General features: G+C 39.9%; 1 protein-coding gene across 1 annotated transcript in view; it reads right to left on the bottom strand.

Annotated features, from left to right (window-relative positions):
• Nucleotides 1–23,886, bottom strand: part of LOC142336553 (uncharacterized) — a 141,932-nt gene that overhangs the window by 7,234 nt on the left and 110,812 nt on the right. Inside the window, exons 33-40 of the mRNA XM_075385462.1 lie at nt 23,207–23,369; nt 22,701–22,976; nt 21,856–21,997; nt 19,749–19,882; nt 19,020–19,156; nt 18,376–18,514; nt 7,602–7,770; nt 6,707–6,843 (exon numbers count right to left, since the gene is read on the bottom strand). Coding sequence (XP_075241577.1) covers nt 6,707–6,843; nt 7,602–7,770; nt 18,376–18,514; nt 19,020–19,156; nt 19,749–19,882; nt 21,856–21,997; nt 22,701–22,976; nt 23,207–23,369 — 1,297 coding nt within the window. The remainder of the gene's footprint in view (nt 1–6,706; nt 6,844–7,601; nt 7,771–18,375; nt 18,515–19,019; nt 19,157–19,748; nt 19,883–21,855; nt 21,998–22,700; nt 22,977–23,206; nt 23,370–23,886) is intronic.

Below are 23,886 nucleotides of genomic sequence, written 5' to 3'. Positions count from 1 at the left end.
TTCTGGAAAGCGGTCTTTTTATTTCAAAAACACCTCTTCTTCGATAGGTTCCACTGAGTTGTCCCAATGTTGCCCATTTCTGGTCAGTAACTTGAACTTGCAGAATTATTGATTCATTGTCTGAGCCAGCAATGGTTTCCTGAACTCGACCAAGTTTGTAATGCCCTCTTTTGTCGCTATTTTCGACCACCCAAAACAGATCACGTTGGTGCAGATTCCTGTCACATTCGCTTTTCCATTTGTTTCTTTTGTTCAAAGTTGGCAAGTACTCCTTTCAGAATCTGTCCCGGATTAGATTTCAATAAGCTTGTGTTTGTCGGAAGAGTTTTCGATGATCGACAAAATCCTCTGCGCATGGTAAATATGCTAAAAAACGTTTTTCTTACCGAGCAAAAAACTGATTTGGGGTGATATTTTCCAAACAGTTTACATCAGAACTGATTGGTGTCAATGTTTTTGCTTTCAATATTTGCTCATTAATAGACATTGTGGTTGAGGCACTGTCTTCCGTATGGCTCTCATCCCCATGGCCCTCATCCCGATGTCGGCTGGACTGTCGATACCACTCACATGATTCCACTGTAAAACATCAGTTGTATCCAAAATCTCTGCAACCCGGTTCTTTACAAACACTTGTTGTTTGCGGTGAGAGCCGTGTATCCATTGTAGAACAGTAGTAGAATCTGTCGAAAATTTATTATTTTGAATTTTTGTTTGTGCTCTTTAGCTCTCTGTTCCTTCGGTCTAAACTGCCATGACTGCCGCTTGCAGTTCCAAACGTGGTATCGAAAAGTGCTGCATCGGTGCGACTCTGCGTTTTCCGACTACAAATGCTAAGTCTGCTCAGTTTTGATAGGACTGCAAACGTAGCTGCATAAATTTCCGCACAAATATGCCACTGCACAATTTGTGTCTTCCAATGCGTCAGAGAAGACATGGAGTTCAAAATTATTTTTAGTTGTGCTGAAATATCTTCCACCAACAACGGTTTCTACAAATTCTGTAAGCTGGTCTTTCTATTTCAGGAACACCTCTTCTTCGATAGGTTCCATTGAGTTGTCCAAATGTTGCCCCTTTCTGGTCAGTAACTTGAACTTGCTGAATTATTGATTCACTGTCTGCGGTTAGGACTATTGGTCCTTCTCGAAATATGAATTTTGTTCTGATTAATCCGTGTAAGAGATCGGATCCGGCTAACAAATTGTCATTTAGACAGATATCTTTATAATTCGCTGCAGCGTTGCAAACACAACGGCCTTTACCACGCTTGAAATGGTTTACCACTGGATGGTGTGGCAAATGCTTATCCTTTTCAAAAATCCTTCGACTTCCGATTTGCCGAGGTTCATCTCGAATCCCTTTTCAACTTCTGTATCAATTGACTGTTGATACAATTCTTTTAAATTTGGGACTCGTTGGAATCTTCTATCCGGTTAGTAAAACTGACCCAGTGTTGCGCCATAGTTGTTAGGAAGATTAGGTTCAGTTTCAATCCCGAGCATACTCACTTCGTACCGTTCTGCCTGTAAAATCAGTCGTGGTCTCTAAAAACTTCCGAGCTGGTTATTTTTCGTTGACTGACTGACAGCGTTGATTTTGGAAGAATTTGTTTTTATGTATCACCACGGTTGAATGTTTTCTGCCATTTTCATGTCATCTGTGAAGCCAAACTTACAAACAATTTATCCTCTCTTTCCCTTCATGGGTCCACTGACTACCCATCCTAATTCCACCAGAACAGCGAAAGGTTCTTTTCTTGATTTTATCTTGTAGTCTAATTCTTGTTGTAGTTCATAGGCATCTTGAACGAGAATGATGCCGACTTCCATCAAAGTGAAACTTCTGTTTGAAAGTACACTAGAGTGAAAGAAATTTTGTTTGTTTCAATTTGCTGTAGTCATAGGTTATGTTTTCAAGTGAAATTGACGAATGTACAAACGTCTCAAGTGAGTGCAACTTTGAATGCAGTCCCTTTATAGTTAGAGGGACCTTTTCCGACGTCAGTTCCTTGGTTCCGTCTTTGCCGGCTATATTAGGCTATAATAAGCGTTACCTCGGTGCCTTGGGCTTCCAGCTTCTTTTGAACGTTTTGATCGATCAACGATACCGTTGATCCACTGTCGAGAAAAACATATGTGTTCAGTTGGATAATACCACTCTGGTTTTAAAGGGGAACTATCCAAAGAAAGCTTTCAACCACGTTTCTTTTATTTATTGTTGCAGCGCTTACGTTGAACGCGTGATTGCCGACGTCCGTTTTTTTAGTGTGGCAAGCGGTTGTGTTTTTTGGTACATCCATTTATATTGCACGTACTGACTTTGAAATCTTTGATTGCACGTCTCCTTCCCAGACATCCATAACATAAACGTTGTTCCTTCACTGCCACATATTGATCATTAACCTTCATGTTTTTGAACAATGGTCATTTCCCAATACGATGGATGCCATCAGCTAGCGGACATTATTCGCTTTGCATTGCCTTCAATTCTTTTACGTCGTTAATTGCACTGACACTTGATGCCTTTAAAAATCGTTTTTCTCCTTTGGTGTAACGTCTGTTTTCCTTGCGTTCTTTTTTAAACGCTAAAAACCCTTCAAGCACGAATGTCATTCTTCTTAACAACTTTTCATGACGAATCCGATCAGGACTACCTTCCTGCCAATCCTCTAAGTAAAACCACTATTTCTCTTTCAGATTTGGGGGCAACTTCCCTATGGGGACTTAAAGTGTTGTACTGGATTGCAAGTCGCCATCATAAATGTATTGCTTTAGGACTTTGACGAAATAGCTTATCAATATTGGGTATGTAATTGAGGCATCTGAACCCTAAGCTTCTATCGTCTGTTGTTTAGGCAAAGTCTCCAGCTGATTGTCAAGAATCAGATGCGGACGGCCAAAATTCCGTTCAAGTGGAGACCAGCTTGAGTGTAGAAAGACCCAGAATAACCCATACCTGATACCGCTAACTTGGTTTTGCCACTTAAAAGCGTTTTCATTTGGCTCTTTTTCTGTGAGTCAGGAAAATTACGTCGGTGAACTGTAACAACAAACATCCTTAATCACTGTAGACACTCAATTTGATTACCGTCGAACGAACTTAGTTTAGGTTCATGTAACTGTCTGCTGCCACTGGGTTTGCCCCACAAAGTTTTCTTGACCCTGGGTAAAAACGTAACGGTCTATACTTGATGATCATGGCTTGCGTGACCATTTTCCATAAAAAAACTTGTGGATATATGTCTTCTGGTTCATTTTTAGAACGTTTTCAGCTATGTTTGTTTGTTTTTTCATGTTTATCTGAATGATCAAGCTATTGGGATACATATCTGTTTCCGGTCTCTTTCCATTTGAATTGGGATCGAATCGGAAATGCGTATACCCGGAGCAGCGTCATAATTTAGTCTAAATCATTTATGTCAGGAGACTCCTTCTGGTACTCTAGATTTAGTGCACCGTTTTCTTCAAAATGTTGCATCTCTAGCTCAAGTTCTTTTCTTTTCATCTCGAAATCCAATTTCATCGATCGAAGCTTGTACAAAAAGTTCTTTTCCAATGCAGTAGGTTTCTCAGCTTTCTTTGACTTCCGGTTTGAGGATTTTGAGCCGTTGTCTTTGTTTTCATTCGCCGCTGACAGACTATGACTTTGTTTTACTGGGTGAAATTTATCTGCAGGTGGTTCATTGTTCTGTAGAACCGAGCTACTTTGCTGATTGGACTTATTTTATGTCCATGAAAATACGGTACCCGGACGGCGTTATATTTGTTGACAAATCCCTGTTGTTCTGTGCGATGCAAAATCAAAACACTCTGTATGTCCAGCAGTTGCTGGAATTGGTTGTCAATCTCTTGTTTCTGTTGATAAACTGTTTTGAGTTTGTTGAGTTGATCTTTGTTCTTTATAATATCGTAACCCTATTGTTTTTTTGCCGTAGTTGCTCTGAGAAGGTCTTAATCTGCTTAATCAAGTTGCTGCAACTCCGTGAACGAGTCATTTTGTTCCGTAGTTTAGGCAGCGGCTTGATTCCTTACTGATGACATCCTTGAGAAGTTAGGCTCGTAATTCAATCAGAAATTTGGACAGCAGTTTGTTTTCCACTGTCCGGGTGGGCAGACAAAATATAACGGCTGCTCTCCCAATCAGTTGAGACGAGGAAATTTTTACACCACCCAGTTTGTTTCAGATGTTTAAAATCTGTCCCGATATTCTGTTGTTGCAGTTCTCATTTGTAACTGTAGATCCGCTATGTTCTCACCGTTGAATTACAATTCAGTGCAAAACTATTTGCTAATCTGAGTTTTTTTCAATATGGAATTAGACTGGATTGCTACAGATCACACAGTATGGGATCTCTGTATGCATATCATTTCATTCCAATAGAAAACCAAATCTAAAACAAAGATATAAGTCTAAGACCTGTTTATGCAAAAATTTTTTAATGAAAATTTACATTGGTTTTACTTTTTGTACTCACAAGTTGAAAAACAAGAAGCCGGGGTTCGTAACAGTAGAATTTGAACTCCAATAATTTGTAGATACAAGACACAGAAACAAAAAAAACTGCTCAAGAACAATTTTCAATACGAGATACAGTAACAATTTATTGCTCAAGTATAAGTTAAACACAAGACACACTAACAGTTTATTTACTGCTCCAGCCAGTTTATTGTTGCCATTTTTTGCTGAGTTTTAAGAAGAAAGCCGTTTTGTGCGGCTTCTTTTGCTGTGTGTTGTTGTGCCGCTTTTGTTATTTCCCTCTTTTTCTCCACATCACGTGATTATGACTGTACTAGTAACTATAACTAAAATTGGGACTATTACGATGATTAATAGACAACTAATACAAAAACAATTCCCTATCTCGGCTTGAATGCTGATGTAATTTACTACGCTTGCTGTGAAAGCTCGGCCTCAACGCAGTAAATAAAGTAAATATTACGTCAGTGAACTGCAGCAACAAGCAAACTTGTCCACTCTAGCCACTCAAGTGGACTATCGTCAAACGAACTTAGTTTAGATTTATGTAATTGTCTGTTGCCACTGGGTTTGCCCCTCACAAAATTTTCTTGACCCTGTGTAAAAACGTAACGGTCTAAACTTGATGATCTTGGCTTGCGTGACCAATTTCCATAAAAAACTCGTGGGTATATGTCTTCTGGTTCATTTTTAGAACGTTCTCAATTATGTTTGTATGCTTTTTCATGTTTATCTGACTGATCAAGTCTTGGGGATACATCTCTCAGCCATTTTATTTACTGCTCAAGTCAGTTTATTTTTGCAATATTTTGCTGAGTTATATGAAGAAAGCCGTTTTATGCGGCTTCTTTTGCTGCTTGTTTTTGTGTCGCTTTTGTTCATTCTTTCTTTTTTTCCTCATCACGTGATTATGACTGTACTAGTAACTATAACTAAAACTGGGACTATTACGATGACTAATAGACAACTAATACAAAAAAATTTTCCCTATCTCGGCTTTAATGCTGATGTATTTTACTACGCTTACTGTGAAAGCTCAGCCTCAACCAAATTTTTAGGGATAAAAACTGTTGGCTAGTTTTCAAATTTCAAAACTGTCTCGAGCTAATTAGATTTTAACCGACTTCAATTTTAACAAAACTCTTTTGTCTAAAGATATATAAAAAAGAGGTGAACATTAGCCTATACTGATCAGGTTGTGAACATTAGCCTATACTACCAATTTTATGCCAACTACCAAATTACATCAGGAAATGTTAAACAAGATTTTATCTAGGTTACAAATATATTCTTATTCCATTTCAGTTAAAAAATCTTCAAAATACGAGAATTTAAGTACTTTTGCTGTATTTTCCTGATTTTCTCAAGATTACTTATGTTAAAATTTTGATGCCGTTATTGACGCCCTTATTGACGCAGCAAACATTATCCACAAAAAGGGGGATAGTTTTAAACGTCGAATAATTTGGTCAACTGAAATTTGAAAATTGAAAGTCCAAGAAAACTATTTGATCTTTATTAGTGATTGCACCAAAAAAAGTAATCCGCATAATTTTTACTAGTTTTGTTCATTGAAATGCGCCGATAAAATTTCAAGTTATTTTGTTTGATCTGTGTCTTTAAAGAGTAGAGCGATACCCATTTAAAAGCAGTTGTCAAAATGTAGTTTTTATATTACATTTTATGTGTTTTTTTCAAAACTAGGGCAGCCAAGCAACTGAAAGAAGGTTCAAAGGGAAAATATATGAGCCCTATAACTGTTGATTGTCATTTTGATAGAAGTGTTGTGATAAATTGAAGGGCATCGCAGCCCAGAACCCAGAAATAATTTCAAAACTGATGTTGTATACGAATTATATTCAATTAATGTACAGTGCGCTCTTTGAAGTTCTGTTTCTGCTATTGATATATAGCAGACAATGCTGCTACTTTTTATTTTATATTTTCTTGTTTGTTCTGAGCACTTTGTGATGTCTGGCTGTGTCGTTTTTGCCTAACGTCCTCGCCTCTATCCAAGTGCTGGAACGTACCCGGTAAAGTAATCGAATATACTAATTCGAAACTTGATTATGTTTTGCCCTCTCGCTGGGCATATAACCTACAACACTCCCGCCACGCAATTTAATCAATTTGTAACGTATGGGCTATTAAAACATATAGCTTGAAAGGAACAGAAGCTCATGAGTGGTTTCGAGGTGCTGGGAAGGGTTGGGGGTTTCAAAAGTCTTACATGTTAAGCAGTCGAGAGCAACAGTTGGGTTAGAAGTGGATCTCAGGACTACTGCTCCTGATGTCTTGGGACAGTTGAGCAGAACAGTCACTGTCACACTAATCCGGTTGAGATCCCCCGGCACAAATTGTCCCAGACTAAAACACCGAATTTCTTTAATCTGGCAACTACTAGTCTTGGTTGTCTATGAACGCTACACCATAAGTAAATTGGGAAACTTTTTAAAAATCATATCCAGAAATTTGATTAATTCGGACTGAACAAAAAGCGACATAAACATCGCAGTGGCAAAACAAAGATGACCAACAAATACTTTTGGCCAATCTGTACGAAAAAAAGAAAGCAAGTTATTTTCAATGCAAGAGTGAGGCGATCTTTTGGTGGGCATCCCTTTATATAGCTCTTATGACTGATTGGGTATTCCAGATCCCAAATTCTAGAACATCAAGAACACAACCAACGAGACTCAAGGATATGCAGTGTGAAAACAATCCTAAAAGAAAAAGGGTACCCTTTTATTTAACGTCAGTCAGCATCATGCTGATTTTGAACACTTGGAGAGCAAAATCAAAGTTTTCATTACTGATTCAGAAAGATTTCAGAAAAGCTTGATTCGATTCAGAATATCTGAACCAGAAAGAAGCTCAAAATTTTCAATTTCTTATTTTCTGAAAGTCAGATAAGTTTGGTAATATCACAATGTTTTTACGCCCCCCAGTTGCATGTTACGCAAAGTGTGTTTTTACGCCCCCCCCCCCCCCTAGTTACAAGTCTTATGTTATAAAGCACGTTACTAAGTAAAAAAAATAGCACGTGCGTCTGAGGGGCGTAAAAGATATAAGCCCACTAAGCTGGGGGGGACCAAATAGATCTGTTACATATTTATCAGACAGACCTGAACTGTGATGAGGCAAGATTGGTGATAGTTTGAGTGAAATCACCAGTGATGTCAATGTCATAGTTGTACAGTGAGGAGGAGTTGGATTCGAAGAGCAGTGTGGATTGGAGTGCGTTGGTACTGTCCGGAATACACTGGATGTCAGCAGAGGACAAAGCTGTCGGATCTGAAATTATTACAAGCATTGTTTTTTGCTGGGAACTTTGAATTTAAATTTCGTTGGACAAAGCCATCAACACAAACATGCGCTAATCCGTTACTCGTTGATAATAGCTTCTGATTAGTACCCCTAAGATTCACCCCTGAAATATGATACACTAATCGATATTGCTACAGAGCACCAGAAAAGAAACTATAAGCAGACGAAAGACATCCCACAAATACTCAAAGATGTGACAAACATATCACGCCGAAGAAACTAATTTATAATAGAATTTTTATAGGACCATGCATAGATCTTTGTTACGCAGTAAATGAACGAATTTCATCCAATCAGAATTGAGTATTTCTAAACTTTAAAATAAGATTTAAATACGTTCTAATATACGTAGAAAGTTCCGAAAAAGTTCAATTAACCTAATTTTAAGTAAATATAACCACGATATGCACCGATTGAGGTGGTTTTCGGCTTAATATTTTTAGGTTTTCTAGACAATTGCCGATTGAATACGAACTGATTTTACGTCAATAAAATCAGACAAGAACCAGTAAAAGAGCATCGAAAAAACCTTGCCGTCAAAGCTTTCACTTGTTGCCTTGATCGTTGCTGACACATGCTATCTTTGATAATGCTTATACGTTGTTATGTACGTCCGAATTTCAGATTTGTCGTTATATATGAAAAAATAGTTGAATTGAATCCTCGAACTACTGTTATATTTCGTCAGAGTTTATATGGTACCGCGACATGAGTCAGAACCAATGGAATAATCATTGTTGACGCCAATCAACAACTGCCGAAACGACGCCACTTCGACCGCTTGATGCCTCTGGTGTTGGATATGACGACAAGTTCTGAAACAACGTGAACATCTCACAATTCATTTGGGGAAAAGAACCAGCAGCAGCAGCACCGGTAGAAACACTGAAGAAAGACATTTCAAAAAAGGCAGAAGATCTCATTTACTAGAAGTTTCCTCAGAACATTGCCAAACTATGTGACCTACTAAAAAGCGAGCTGTGGCAAATTAATGACTACAGTCAAATTGTTAGCAGCCTACCTCCGGCCGGGTCACTTTTAATATCCTCAGCAGAAACACAGAAACCCGAATCAAATGGTCATCGGCAACTGAATGGAATCGACACCTCAGTTGACGGTCAGGGAGATGCAAGCGAGGTTTCAAAAAAAAACTTCTCAGACAATACTCCAAATCTGTAAGACAGAACATTAGTGAATTTTTTTAGCGCTGATTTTTGTGAATTAATTAGATTTATCACCTAGACGGCAAGAAACCCAACCCGTGAATTTTTTCTGACATTGGTGTAGTAGAGTTAAACTAAATTTTGTAGAAAACATTGGTAAGGGGCCCACAATTTTTGAGACAAAAAAACATCAATTTCGAAAATTTTTGGCCGATTTAACAAAAATTCAAGAAAATGATATAGTCGGTTAGTATATCAAAAAATAACCTCTGATATAGAGAAAATTGAGAGAAAATAATGCTAAATCGTTCAATTTTGAAAATTTTTGGTCAATTTTGCGGCAATTCTTAAAACTAAAGAAAATCAATACCGAACATTGATAAACCGTATTTTTGAGTTTAAAACCGTCCAGTTTACTGGAATACCGTTCCGTAATCAAGAATTTGCAAAAAAAATTGACTAAAATTTGAAAAACTGGACAAAAGCATAAAATTTTGACAAGGTTGTCAAAAATCAATTTCTCCAACAAGAAGGTTCGATAATTGAGTGAAACTCATATAACACAGAAAAAGTTGTAAAAATTTTCACAACCTCCGGCCTACAGATAAAAAAAAACGATTGATTCCCTATAATTTTTCTCGTCGCTCGTTAATGTACCGTTTCAAGCGCGTCCTTTTGGTCCTTTAAATTTTCAGTTCTCCGTATTCCCTTTTTCAATAAAGTCGCTCTCCCAAAACTTTTTGTTTTCTCCGTCTACTTTTCTGAATTTCAGTGTAGTATGTCATATGTGATAAAGTATGTTGTTGTTTTGCTGTAGTATGTTGAGTATGCTAGTATGCTGGTTTGTTATTTAGGTCTTATAGCTTTCTAGGGTGTGACTTAAGTTTATTCTCGAGTTACGGCTGGATTGTCTTTTGACTTTTCAACTTTACTAATTTACTAGCCTTCCTGTTGTAGTATTTTGATTTTGCTGCTGTATGTTTGTGTGTACCTGTATGATTGCTAGTTAGTTTGGTCTTGTTGCATTCTAGGGTGTGACTTAAGTTTATTCTCGAGTTACGGCTGGATAGTTTCTTGACTTTTCCAACTGTCTTAGTCTACAAATACACTATTGTAGTTAATTCAATTTGGCTGTAGTTTGTTTAATACCGTCAGTATGCTGATTGTTTGTTTTGGTTTGGGTTTTGATAGGATGTGACTTAAGTTTATTCTGGAGTTACGGCTAGTAAATTTCTTGACTTTTACATCCTTTTAGTGTACTACTGCATTGCCGTAAATTAGTTTGTCGTTAAATTTGTCGCTATAGACCCATTATGAACTATGTTACGTTGTCTTGCAGTAGCTTCTCTCTTTCTTCCTAGGGTGTGACTTAAGTTTGTTCTGGAGTTACGGCTAGGTTGTTTGGTTGAGTTTTTGCTGCGGTCTGCTAACAAAGTCTCTCCCGCCCGTTCTTTCCCACCGTCCCGTTTCGTTGTTGCGCGTTTTTTACTCGCTTTCCCGCACGTCCCGTTTCCTCTCCGTCGCGCACTGCTCGCTCGACTTCTCTTCTGTTCCGTTACCGTTGCGTCGCGCGTTCCTCGCTCGACTTCCCGTCCTTAACGTCTCCGTTTCGTCGCGCGTTGCTCGCTCGACTTCCTGTGTGTCTTTAGTCTCCCTCCGCGTTGAGCGCCTAGCGTTCAGCGCCCCACTTCTGTTTTTGTCGGGCACTGTGTGCTCGACGACCTTTTTGCTCTTTGGGCGGTTTGTTTTACATTGTGTGTCTACAGTGTGCTGTGTTTGGTGCCTTTTTGCGTTGGGATTGTTTTGTGTGGGTTTGATTTGTTTGGAGTGTGCTTATAAAAGATAACCGTTTGCAGTGGTAGTTTTGCTGGTATTTGGAAATAATAACATCGTGATGTCTATCAGTCTTGATCAAAAAGTCAAAAAGTTGTACGCTGCCAGGTCAAAGCGTGAAGCTGAATTGCATGCTATACATGAAAATATTCTTCATTCTTTAAACAGTCAAAGTAGGAGAGTGAAAGTTGAACGCCCAGTAACAAAGTGCAACGAAGCATTTATGACTTTTGTAGACAAAAATGAGGACCTGATTGCATTTGCTGGAAAAACGGAGGATCCAAGTGCACTTGTTCCTTCATTAGAGTCTTACTTGGAGGCAATGACAACTAAGAATGACAAGATACTCACTTCAGCACGAAACTACATCAACTCTGCTGATGATAAAGTGAGTGAGCTCCAGGAACCAAGGGCTCCCATTCTTTCTAGACTTCCCTCAATTATGACCTCGTCAAAAACATCTAGTCAGCGTAAACATGACTACGTAATTGCTAAAATGAAGAGAAATTGAAAAACAGAATGAGGCAGCCATTCGTCTTGCTAAACAGAAAAAGCAATTGGAATTAGATGAACTGGAGGACAACAACAGGAAACGGTTGGCAGAGGCAACTCTGCAAGAATTTGAATGGCTGGACGCCGTTTCTAAAGGTAGCCAATCTGAAACAACTGCAAGTGCTAGGAGCTCAACGAGAAGTGAAAAGGCTGTCCAAGACTGAATCAACACCTCACTTGCTTTAAGTTTTCACAATGAGGAGAAAACTAGTGAACCAGAGGTTACGATTGACCCTCCAGAATGTCCTAGCCACAACAACGGCAAAACAGTGGAAGATCTGAACACTAAAATTTCAAGGCATTCTATTCCACAAAATTGTCGAGGCAATTACATTTTAAGCAATGAGACCTTGCAGCAATTCGACCCCTATTATACTCCAACTGAAAATTTTTTGGCTGCTGCTAACACACAGGCATTGTACCAGGCGCACCTAAGAGCGCAAATGGATCAAACAGGCCAGCAAGGCAGGGCGCTTCCAAGCATAACTAATCAAGGAACCGCGGATAGTCAGCCGCCTTCTGTACACGCCCCAGGGGCTTCTTCACCACCCATTCAACAGCCCATTCCACCACAGCCGTTCGCACCGCAAGAAAATCAGAATAATGCAACAGAGTTATTTCCAAACGCACAACTTCAAATTTCACAATCCAAGTGACCTGAAACATCGAGTCTGCCCAAGAATGATTCGGCCCAGCAAATATGCTCCCGACAACAAATTAATTTTGTCCCCCGAGCACCAAACGCCACTCTTCCTCCTTTTCCGACAACTAATCATCCAGCCCCCCGAATAAACGTTCCCCTGCACCCAAGCGCTTTACCATGTCCAAACATTCAACAGCATAACTCCGAACCCGCTCATCCTAACGTCCCTCCCATTCCGAACCCAGTCTTCGCACCTAACCTCACTGCTCCAATCCCACACGCCCCTTTGATTAATTCTCCTCTCGTCAACAACACTTTTCAGAATAATAATAGCCGAGTACACAAAGTTGTACGTTCCGTTGCTCCTCCTATCCCAAATATGCCAAATATCCCTCTTGGCCAAAACTTCGTGCCAAATATGAGTCATTGGCGGTTTCACCCCTTTTGATTGATATGCAATCACCATCAGGTGCACAGCAGGAAAACCTGATCGCGACTACTAGTAATGTTGTACCTGGTCTAGCCACTCCGGTTTTTCAGCCAAGATATCCCCATGTTGGGCCCACTCCGTTGAGTTGGAGCGGTCCGCAGGTATCTGCACCTGCCCCTCCGATACCGAACAATGCGTCATTGATTAGGGAATTAGCTGATGCAATAACAAGCAAGAGAAACGACCCTTTGCCCAAGTGGAAACTTGCAGAGTTTAATGGCGACCCATTAAACTGGCATGAGTGGTATGGTCAATTCAAAAGCGCGATTGACTCGCAGTCGCTTACTGATGACGTTAAATTGACTTACCTTAAAACACTCGTCACCGGTAAAGCAAAGATTGCAATCGCCGAGTTTGCTTACTGTGGTTTAATGTACAAGGATGCACTAAGGACTTTAGAACGTAAATTTGGCCAGCCACAGGCAGTCGTAAGTGCACACTTAGATAAATTAAGCAATTTTCCGCCTCTTAAAATGCACAATAGTGATAACATCATTAACTATTCTGCAGCCATATCCAGCCTCGTTGGGATTTTCAAGTCACCATCATATGATGCTGACTTGAAGAGCGCTTCCCTACTTAACCAAGCAGTACAGAAGTTACCACCAAACATGAAAGAGTCATGGTCGCTCTTTACGGCTAAGAAGCACTGGGTTCAGCCTACCCTCCTTGACTTTAACGATTGGCTTAAAGAAAAGGCTGAGGCCCATGATCTTATGAAACAAAATGCAACCAAGGCCAAACCTGAAGAGAACAGCACTTCAGTAACCAAGACCAAAACAGCCTCAAAAGTGTTTGCATCAATTTCACAACAAAGGGAAACAAAGAAGCAAATGCCATCTTCTTCCACAAACACTTACTCTCGCTGCATTGTATGCAAAGGTAACCACCAGCTATGGGAGTGTCGAGTTTTCAAGGAAAAGACTCCAACCCAGAGAGCTAATTTGGTGGCGGATAATAAACTTTGCTTTTCGTGATTACAAGACAAGCACACATTCCGCCAGTGCCCTCAACCGAGAAAGTGCCGAGCAGAGGGGTGTAATAGTTCGCATAACTCACTATTGCATGGAGCAGATAGGGTTTTCCCAACAAAACAGTCAACATATCCCAATACTATCCAGTCTTCTGGCAACACAGGTCAAAGTAAAGCAACTACTAGTCAACAGCCGACTAATAAGACCACAACAATGTCATCTGTTACTGATGTTAAGGGGCTCCTTCAGGTAACGGAATTGCAGTTGGTCAATTCGTCCGGTTTAGATACCAAGGCTTTAGTTTTGTGTGATACCGCCTGCAGTAACTCTTGGGTGGCCGGTAGTCTCGCAGATAGACTCGGTTTGCACGGTAAAGCACTAAAACCAACTGTCAAGGGTATTAATACCGAAGAAGTAGTGAACACTAGGATTGTTGAAGTTACTGTGAAACCAAGAGAACATCAAGATTTCGAACAATTTACCATCAACCCTTTCGTTAAGGAGAGTCTGAACGTCGGCTCAGATATAATTAATGTACAGGCCCTGCAAGATACTTACCCACACTTAGCAGTTCTTGATCCCGTGACATATTCCTATAAAGACATTGAGATGATACTCGGACAAGATGTCTATCACGGCATCCGCCCGTTAGAATACTTCTCCGCCGATGAGAAGCGTTCACCCGTTGCCGTACGCTTACCCATAGGTTGGGTCTTAAGTGGTCCGTTAACATCAAGTTCGTGTTTAACCTCAACGTGCTTTAAAGTGAATATTGAACATGACAATGAGTTAGCAAGTCCAGTAAAGTCATGGTACGACATTGAATCATTCGGGGCAAACAAGCAGGTCGACTCCAGATCTGCAGCAGACGCAAGGGCTCACGAAATCCTTGAGAATACCACCGTACACAATGGCCTGAGATACGATGTTGGAATGCTGTGGGCAGCAGACAACATCCAGCTACCAAATAATTAAATCTCCTCCCTTGTGCAACTAAAATCGCTGGAAAAACGCTTGGCCAAGGATGAAGACCTCAGAGAGAAGTATACTAGTACCATCAAGGAAGACCTAAATAAGGGGTATGTAATTGAGGATCCGGACGCTCACAAGGTTGATAGCCGGTCCGATAAAGAGTGGTACCTACCACACCATCCAGTTTTAAACCCGAACAAACCAGGTAAGGTGCGTAGGGTGCTCAATGGAGCAGCAAAATTTTATGGCGCCTCACTGAATAAATCTTTGCTCACTGGCCCTGATCTGCTCCAAAATCTTATTTACGTACTTCTTCGCTTCCGACAACATCCATATGCCGTCTCCGCCGACATCGAGGGAATGTTTCTACAGGTTGGCGTGTTACCATCAGATCAACCATCACTTCGCTTTCTGTGGCGGGAGGACCCAACAACTAACGTTGTAGTGTATCAAAATACGCGCCATATATTCGGAGCTAAAGACTCGCCCACATGCGCCAACTATGCATTACAACGCACTGCGAGAGACAATGCCAAGTTTTACCCCGAAGCTGCCAAAGCCGTCCTTGAAAACTTCTAGTTGGACGATTATCTTGACTCAGTGGAGTCTCCAGAGAAAGCCATCAATAGATCGAAGGAATTGGTACATCTTCTCCATCTCAGTGGGTTTAAGCTTACAAAGTTCGTAAGCAATGTACCAAATCTGGCTGACCGAATTGTTGGTTCCTCTCAATCTACTGAGCCCAAGGTTATTGTTTCATGTCAAGAGGATTCATCGCATGTGCTAGGGTTAAAGTGGGATCATACTAATGACACTTTAGTTGTGAGTAGGGGTACAAGCTGCGCTATCACCAAGTCCCTCACGCAACGCATGGTCCTAAGTCTTGTCTCGAAAGTTTTTGACCCCATTGGTCTTGTCGAACCTTTTACGGTCGGTGCGCGACTGCTCTTAAAAGACATCTGGCGTGTCACAGGACAACAATGGGATGAAGAGCTCCCACAGGACATCGTTCAAAGATTTTTGGTTTGGAGTGCGGACTTACCAAAGCTTGAAAACATCAAAATTCCCCGAAGTTATTTTAGTGGACCCTTTGATAATATAGAGTTGCATATGTTCGGTGACAGTTCGCAGGATATTTTTAGTGCGGTCGCATTCTTGCGAGCCCGTGTAAAAACACCTACGGGCGAAGAAAAAACAGAGCTTGCGTTTGTTTTAGGGAAAGCGCGCGTGGCGCCAATGAAAGTAATGACTGTCCCAAAACTCGATTTACAAGCAGCTCTACTTGCCGCTCGACTGAAAAGGGAAATTACACAAGCACTTACTGTAACTGTTAACCAAGTATTCATGTGGACAGACAGCACGACCGTTCTCCAATGGATTAACTCTAATGAAAAGCAACCAATCTTTGTTGCAAACCGTGTTTGCGAAATTTTGGAGTATACCAGCGTTGACCAATGGAGCCACGTAGCAACTAAGGATAATCCAGCTGATGCTGGCACGCGTGGAATGCCCGCTGAGGTTTTGCAATTAAGCAGTTGGGTCAATGGTCCACATTTCTTAAATAACTCAAGTTTCCCTTTCGTGCCGAACAAAGACGTCATTAATAACATCAAACTTGGCGTCAACCAAGCAGTCATTATAGAAGACACTGTTTCTCTCGCTGCATCTCTTAAAAAACAGACAGCCCCCGTTCCTTCGTTATTCCCATTTGATAAGTTTAGTTCTTATCAAAAGTACTTGCGCATTGCTGCATACGTTCTCCGGCTTTTGCCGAAACATGCCGGCTACCGTAACCCCGATGGTAGCATTACCAACCCTACTGAGCTTGAAGACGCCGAGCGTCATCTACAGTACTTGGTGCAAGGAGAGTCTTTTGAAGCCGAAAGAAAAGATCTTCTTGACAATAAATTCGTTAAACGGAGTAGCCGAATTGCTCCACATTCACCGTTTATTAGTCCAAATGGGCTAATCCGTTCCTCGGGCCGCATCAAGCGGTTAATTGAAGTTGGGTTTAACGTAAAGTACCCAATCATCTTAGATGCACGTCATCCATTTGTAAAACTGGTCCTTGAACACACGTACGTAAAGCATTATCATCAGGGCGTTGAATACCTAAGATCAATTGTGCAGGAACACTACACAGTACTGAAACTAAGATCATCCTTGCGTTCCATCAAAACACACTGCCTGAGATGCAGAGAATTCCAAGCTGTAACTATGCAACCAATCATGTCTGACTTACCTAAAGAGAGACTTGCTTACCAGTCTCCTCCCTTCACGAACACTGGCGTTGACTACTTTGGGCCATTCTAAGTTACTGTCCGCCGTAGTACTGAGAAAAGGTGGGGCTTCCTCTTCACCTGTCTCACTACCCGCGCTGTCCATGTCGAGTTAGTTACGTGCATGGACACCAGTTCTTGTGTTATGAGAGTTGAGCGGTTTGTGTCACGTAGGGGTACACCTGCCATGATTTGGTCAGACAATGGCACTAACTTTATTGGAGCGGAGAAAGAACTCCGAGAAAGTATTGAAAAGTGGAACGTTGTCAACATTGCAGCTGAGTTCGCTCACAAAGGTATAAAGTGGAGGTTCAATCTACCCAGCGCACCACATCAAGGGGGTATCTGGGAGAAGTTGGTACGCAGCTTCAAACGCGTGTTGTATACTATTCTTGGCAAGCGTCGCCTCACGGATGAGGTACTGCACACTACCTTTTGTCTCGTGGAGAATGCCCTCAATTCGCGTCCTTAAACACCCGTAAGCGCCGACCCGTGCGATTTGAACGCTTTAACGCCCAACCACTTTCTTTTAGGAGAACACTCTACCGGTATTCCGTCTGTTGTCGGCAACAATGAGTTCGACCATCGTAAACGTTACGCCCGTGCGCAGCCGTACGCTAATGCGATCTGGTCCCGTTGGATCAGAGAGTACGTACCGACGCTGAACCGACGCTCTAAGTGGCAGACACCTGCCGAGCAACACCTTAAGACCGGTGACTTGGTTTGGATAGTTGAAGAAAACAACCCTAGGGGTTACTACCCAACCGCTCGGATTGTGGAACTCCGTTACGGCTCCGATAGCGTCGCGCGCTCCGCCGTTTTACGTACGTCGACGGGTTCACTCGTCCGCCCGCTTGTAAAACTTGTACCAGTTTTTCCAACATCTTCTTCCGGGCCGGAGGATGTTACGCAGTAAATGAACGAATTTCATCCAATCAGAATTGAGTATTTCTAAACTTTAAAATAAGATTTAAATACGTTCTAATATACGTAGAAAGTTCCGAAAAAGTTCAATTAACCTAATTTTAAGTAAATATAACCACGATATGCACCGATTGAGGTGGTTTTCGGCTTAATATTTTTAGGTTTTCTAGACAATTGCCGATTGAATACGAACTGATTTTACGTCAATAAAATCAGACAAGAACCAGTAAAAGAGCATCGAAAAAACCTTGCCGTCAAAGCTTTCACTTGTTGCCTTGATCGTTGCTGACACATGCTATCTTTGATAATGCTTATACGTTGTTATGTACGTCCGAATTTCAGATTTGTCGTTATATATGAAAAAATAGTCGAATTGAATCCTCGAACTACTGTTGTATTTCGTCAGAGTTTATAATCTTGTTCCGATGATTCTGGAATTTCTGTGCTGAAACGTTTGATCAATTTCACAAAGGTAACTTTTAGATAATTCATTGCCCAACTGAGACGTTGTAGGCAATTTTTTCAGGACTTGCGCGACAAAAAATTTGCCAGGTCTTATACGAAAAAAAAATCATTCTTACCACATCGTACACGATAAAGATTCTACCTCATAAGATCTTAGACGATAAAGTCTTGGGATCATTGGGCTAGATATTTAGAGCAACAGTGGTAAAATGTCATCTAGGGATGCTCTCTAATCTATTAGCCAATCAAATTCCGCTGTATTTTTCCTGGTACTCACTTGTGCAGAGTACGAATACACTTGAGAGTGATGACTCATCAGTGCCCTTCTTAGCTGACAGTTGATACTCGTACACTGTGCCTCCACTCAGCCCCGAGTCCACTTGCGACCCAGAGCCAGGGGCACTCAAATCATGCACCTGTAACAAATTTTACCGAATGATGTCGATCACTGCTGTTATAATTATAAAAATAAACAATAATAAAAACACTGATTATCTTTGACTAGTCATCCTCTGAATGTTTCAACTTCCGGTCTGCCTTTTTTTTGAATCAGACATATTTGAGTATCGATCAGAATTAAGTTCCATTTATATATCAGAATAATTAGTGAAAACACGAGCTATTTGGGATTTACGGGATCTAAGCTTAGGATAGATAGAATTAGGACCTTAAACTTAGTGTGCTCAGATCCACGTGTACATACCCAATTGATCTCCCATTAGATTAACTTTCAAAATTCACCTTGACGTTCCTCTGCAAAAATTGTAAGATGAAGAGAGTCAGAGAAAGCACCGAAAGTAGGGACAGAATTAAGACCCAACGAAATCCGACCAGAGCCAATTGGGTCCGAGACAGTCTCCTCAATAGTCAATGCGGTGTGGTATAAATCTTGATAAATCAAAAAGATTTCAGGTAAATTACCTCGACCCCATCTCTGTAGATGAGTATGTTTGGGTTTGTGGGGCAGGAGAGAGCCACGTTTGGGTCTGTCCACTGGACTGAGATAGAGACATCGTCAACTGCATCAGAGGTAGACTCTATCGAGGGTATCTTGGGTGCTAGAACAACAGTTGCAGGTAATTGAATTGAGTGCTTTTAGAAGTGCTATGGGTAGTCACTGTTTCGTTGTTTATGATACAAACTCGTTAAAGATTGTTTACTGGAAAAGCTACACTACCAAAAACGGACCAGTATTAACCAAAAAATAATGTATTTGTAATTGGCAATTATGAATGAGCAAGAAATCTCGATTATAGGAGTGATCAGGGTTCTTAATGATGATGGTTCCAATATTTTTGGAACATTGGAAATACGAACGATCATTTTCTTGCTGATTAAACTGGCTTTGTCTTGAGACATTGTTTCGAAACTGGCATTTTTTCTAAAGTTAAAAATGAACTCAAGAAATTCAGCAAACTGGAATGATTCAGATATGATTAATTTTGAGAAAAGGCTTAGGCAAAGCTTAAATCAAAGTAGAGCAAAATATCAGTTTATTTTTGGATCAATTTCTTTCATGTATTTTTGCAATTAACCGCAACTAGTCAAAGCTAATTTTGAAATGATTCTCCTGAGGCATGCTTGGTTTTTTTGCAAGCATATTAGAGAGGCGAAGGGGTGGGTGGGTTAAAATGCAGTTAATCTTCTGACCAAGATAGTGAGTTAAACTCTGTGAGTTCTCAGAGAGGACATCGTTGTTTGTGGATCCACAGTCACCCACCGAGTAGATCTGAAAACTCCACTGAACACACCAGTCCAGCCCAGTTAGTGTCACGGTTTCGATGCTGAAATAAACCAATCATTTTTACCTATCACCCAAAAACAGTTTGTAATATGTCGACCTTACAACGCTATCATCATTTGAGAAGATTGTCACCAGCCCCATTACCATCCCTCAAAATTGCATTCCGAATATTTTATATATAATCCTATCCAGAGTGCAATTTTTAGGGAAAAATGGGACTGGTACTGCAATGCTACTGTAAAAATTCGAGTATACTCAACTTAGACAGTTTCATTTTCATCCGTTAGAACAAGTCCTGCAAGACCACCGTTAATTGCAAAGAAAATTAGAATAAAATTTTAGCTGTTTGATTTATTTTTGAAGCCAACTATAGCTTCGCTCTTTGATCCTGAATTTCGAAAAAGTACTATTGCAGTGTGCTGCAAACTTTTTAAATTATTGGCTGACTTGCGACGCATAAACCGATAAGTTTACTCAATATTTTTAATAGAGTTTGTCGGGAACAGCTTTTCATGGTTTTATTATGCTTAAATTAGTTTTATTAAGAGCTTGCTTATGAAAGCAATTTAGAATGGTCCCAAGAAAGCAGACAAAACAGTCTTAGACGAAATAATCCCTACGAAACATAGAGTTTAATATATGCACACCAATTAACAAAGAAACTACTTAAGTTACTCACACGACCGTAAGTCATTGAAAAAAAATAAGCTGATTACAACATAGTTTTTGCCAAAAATATGTAATTTGAACAAAATTTTGGTTTAATTTTCATTTATATCAATAAAAAACAATGCATTCAGAAGCTTAACTCCTGGATTATGCTTGTTAATTGTTCGCAGATTTTGTCTTACAATTGGTTTGATATTTATTTGGGACTATTTTGTCTGGGTCTATTTTGTCTGCTTTTCTTGGACTCTATTTTGTCAGAGACTGTTTTGTCTGGGAATATTTTGCAATTTGGCACTCTTTTGTCTCGGACTGTTTTGTCTGGGACTGTTTTTTCTGGGAATATTTTGCCATTTGGGATTCTTTGTCTGGGATTGTTGTGTCTGGGAATGTTTTGTCCGGACACGGAGTTAAGCTATTTGACTGAAGCGATCTAGAGTACCAAAAGTATTATATAAAAGTCCTCGTACTATAAATGGTTAAGGTTGGTAATATTATTCGCGAAATTTCTTTCCCAGATAAGCAGTTTTAGTTTTTTCATACGCAGATGTTCATCATAAAGTATTTTTGCCTTAAATCATAAGTTTGTCACCAGAGAAACTGTTTTAACTGAGTGGCTTCAACGCACTGCACTGAGAAAAAGACGTAATATTTAAATGAAATTTAAATGAAAGTTTAAATGAAATTCCAATATAATTATCTCCTCTCACACAGAAAAGATGGTTGAGTTGTTTTGTTTTTTTACTGTTTGCAACGCTTGTGCGATTTGAAATCTCCAGATTTCAATTGAAAAGCGAAAACAATTGAGCTTAAAATCGATATCTAGTGCACAGTATGAATACAACCAAAGCCAAAAAAGTAACAGGATCAAGGGGCCTCCTGTGAAGTCATGACGCGAAATCTTTGAGGAAATAAAACGAAACTTTTGACAAAATCACAAACAAATTGAGTTTGGACGAGCGATCACTTATGTTTTGGATTTGGGTTGCAATACGATCAAAATGATAGAAGGTAATTGCTGGATGTTCAAACAAGCTAAATGCAGTAGGTTATTTGGAAATTTTGCAAAATTACGAAGAAAGAAATGCATTTTCAGGACCTTATTTTTCAATAAATTTTGCTCCTGTGCATAAATTAAAGATTGTCAGCCATTATTTCCAATCATGAGTGTGAGGTACTAGAATGGTCAGCATATACTCCACATCTGAATCCAATTGGATATTTATAGCAAATTTTGACTCATAAAGTACAAAAACATAAAGTAAAGTTTTTGAGAAGATTTAGAAGCGTCGGAAGTTTACATTTACTTAAATAGACGGTGGATCACAGTGAAACATAATGACAAACTTTGTGAATGTGAAAGTGGTGCCCGAGTCTGATGTGAAATTGTATCCGAGCCATGATCCGTTGAGAGGCTGTCCCCACGTGAACACAACTGAGTTCACATCATCAACGTCTGTCTTGTTCAGCCACGGAATGTCGGCAGGGACTAGAATAAGAAAGCGTGCGTTTTAATGCAAAACATTTAAACGATGTCAGATAGTAGTTTGTTCTAACATGCTCGTCTCCGCGGAGTGGTGAGCACTACTCTTAATTGTACCAAGAATAATATAAATAATATATATGAAATTGTTGATTTTAAATTATCCGTGTCCAAAACCGGTTACCGAAAAAAACAGAAAGAGACACAGAAAAACCCACGGAAATACCCCCCCCCCCCCCACTTGACTCTGTTGATGAGCTATATTGTCAACTAAGTTAATAATGAATGAATTAGCCATCTAAAACGAGATTAGCCCATTTGACCATGCATCACAACTCTAATTCCTCGCTTATTTTTCTCGGACGCCCGATCATACTTTCATGAATCAAATAAAGGATCTATATTCTGTTCCCCCCAGTGTTTTTTATGACTCCAGTTACAAATTATATGCTGTTATATAGCACGTTACTATGTAAGAAAATAGCACGTGCGCCTGGGGGTCATAAAAGATTTATGCTCACTAAGCTGGGGGGCCAAAACAGAATAGATCCCAAATAAATTATGGTTGAACAAAGTTTTCCACAAACATCACAAAATGTCTTAATTCTATTACGAATTTTACCCGGTGGTTTCACAGTGACCAGAACGATAGTTAAGTAACAATATATTATTCCACGAACTATAGTAATAGCAGTAAAGCCCGACTTACGGGTGCATGCTTCTGATGGATCTGAAGTTATGCTGACCAGAACCACCCCAGCAGTCGGTGACGTCTGGGCAAAGACTGTGTAGTTATAAACGGTGCCTGGTACCAACCCCACGTCACTCTGAGTGGTAGCTGTCGCATTCAGACCAACATCTGCGAAGTCTCTCTCCACGTGGAAGTAAAGAGCTCCTGAGTCTGGGGTGGAGTAGGAAATGCTGATCTCTTCATCTGGGTTTGAGGATACCTGAGTGATGGTGGTGAATGTCGGTATAGTCGGACCTTGAACACTTAAGCTTTCATACTGTTCTTCAATTAATAGGGCGACTAACTATTTCAAACAAAACTGCTTAAATTGACCTTGAACTTTGTTACTAATTCCAAGATCCAGTTCAGAAAGGAGATTATGTTAAAACGTATCAAGTGATTCAATTGTGATTCTGTTCACAGTGATTCTTTTTCACTGGGTTTCCGTAATTACAGCTAAGATGGTAATTATGCAACACACTCACGTGTCCATGCAGTTATGTTGAGAGAACTTGAGTCCAGAACAGTGGTGTCAGCATCAGCTACTGTGGCCTTCCTGTCCGGACACACCAGTCTGCTCTTGATCTGCAATTCGTGGCTCTCAATTGGATTGAAACCCCCAAAGATGCGCTCCAGGGTATCGTAGCTCTGAAATTTTGCTAGATTGAAATTTACTTTCTACCAGAGTTTATAAAAGGAAAAGTAAAAATAGTGATTACTTGGACATGAATTATTCTGTGAAGGTGAAAACAAAATATAGCAAAGTTTTGGTTTCTTATATTAAACAAACCTATTTGTTAATTTTCAGTGATATTGGAGTCATATAGGTCGAAAAAGCGCGAGCTATTTAACTGCAATTTTCGGAATTTTTTTGGTATGAAAGTTTTCAGAATGGCGGTGAACAAATTTTGTGTGCTGAAAAAGATGGCCGTGAATTTGCGACAAACTTTAATAAAAACAAGTCAGCCATGCGCAATTTACGTAACTGGGTCGAGTTGAGGCCATTATAAATGTGAAAAAACGCAGCACAATTTTGGGTAGAGTGCGATACTTAGTATTCAAACTTTGATGATTTGGCGAATTTTTAAATCTCTCATTGGCCCCAATTGTGAAGCAAAAAGGTTTAATCCAGAAAACAACAAAATAATTATACTTGAACCTAAAC

This window comes from Convolutriloba macropyga, chromosome 3, assembly GCF_964194025.1.
Source record: "Convolutriloba macropyga chromosome 3, txConMacr16.3, whole genome shotgun sequence".
Classification (NCBI taxonomy): domain Eukaryota; kingdom Metazoa; phylum Xenacoelomorpha; order Acoela; family Convolutidae; genus Convolutriloba; species Convolutriloba macropyga.
Note: the sequence above shows the minus strand (reverse complement) of the source record. Positions and strands in the feature narration are given on the sequence as shown.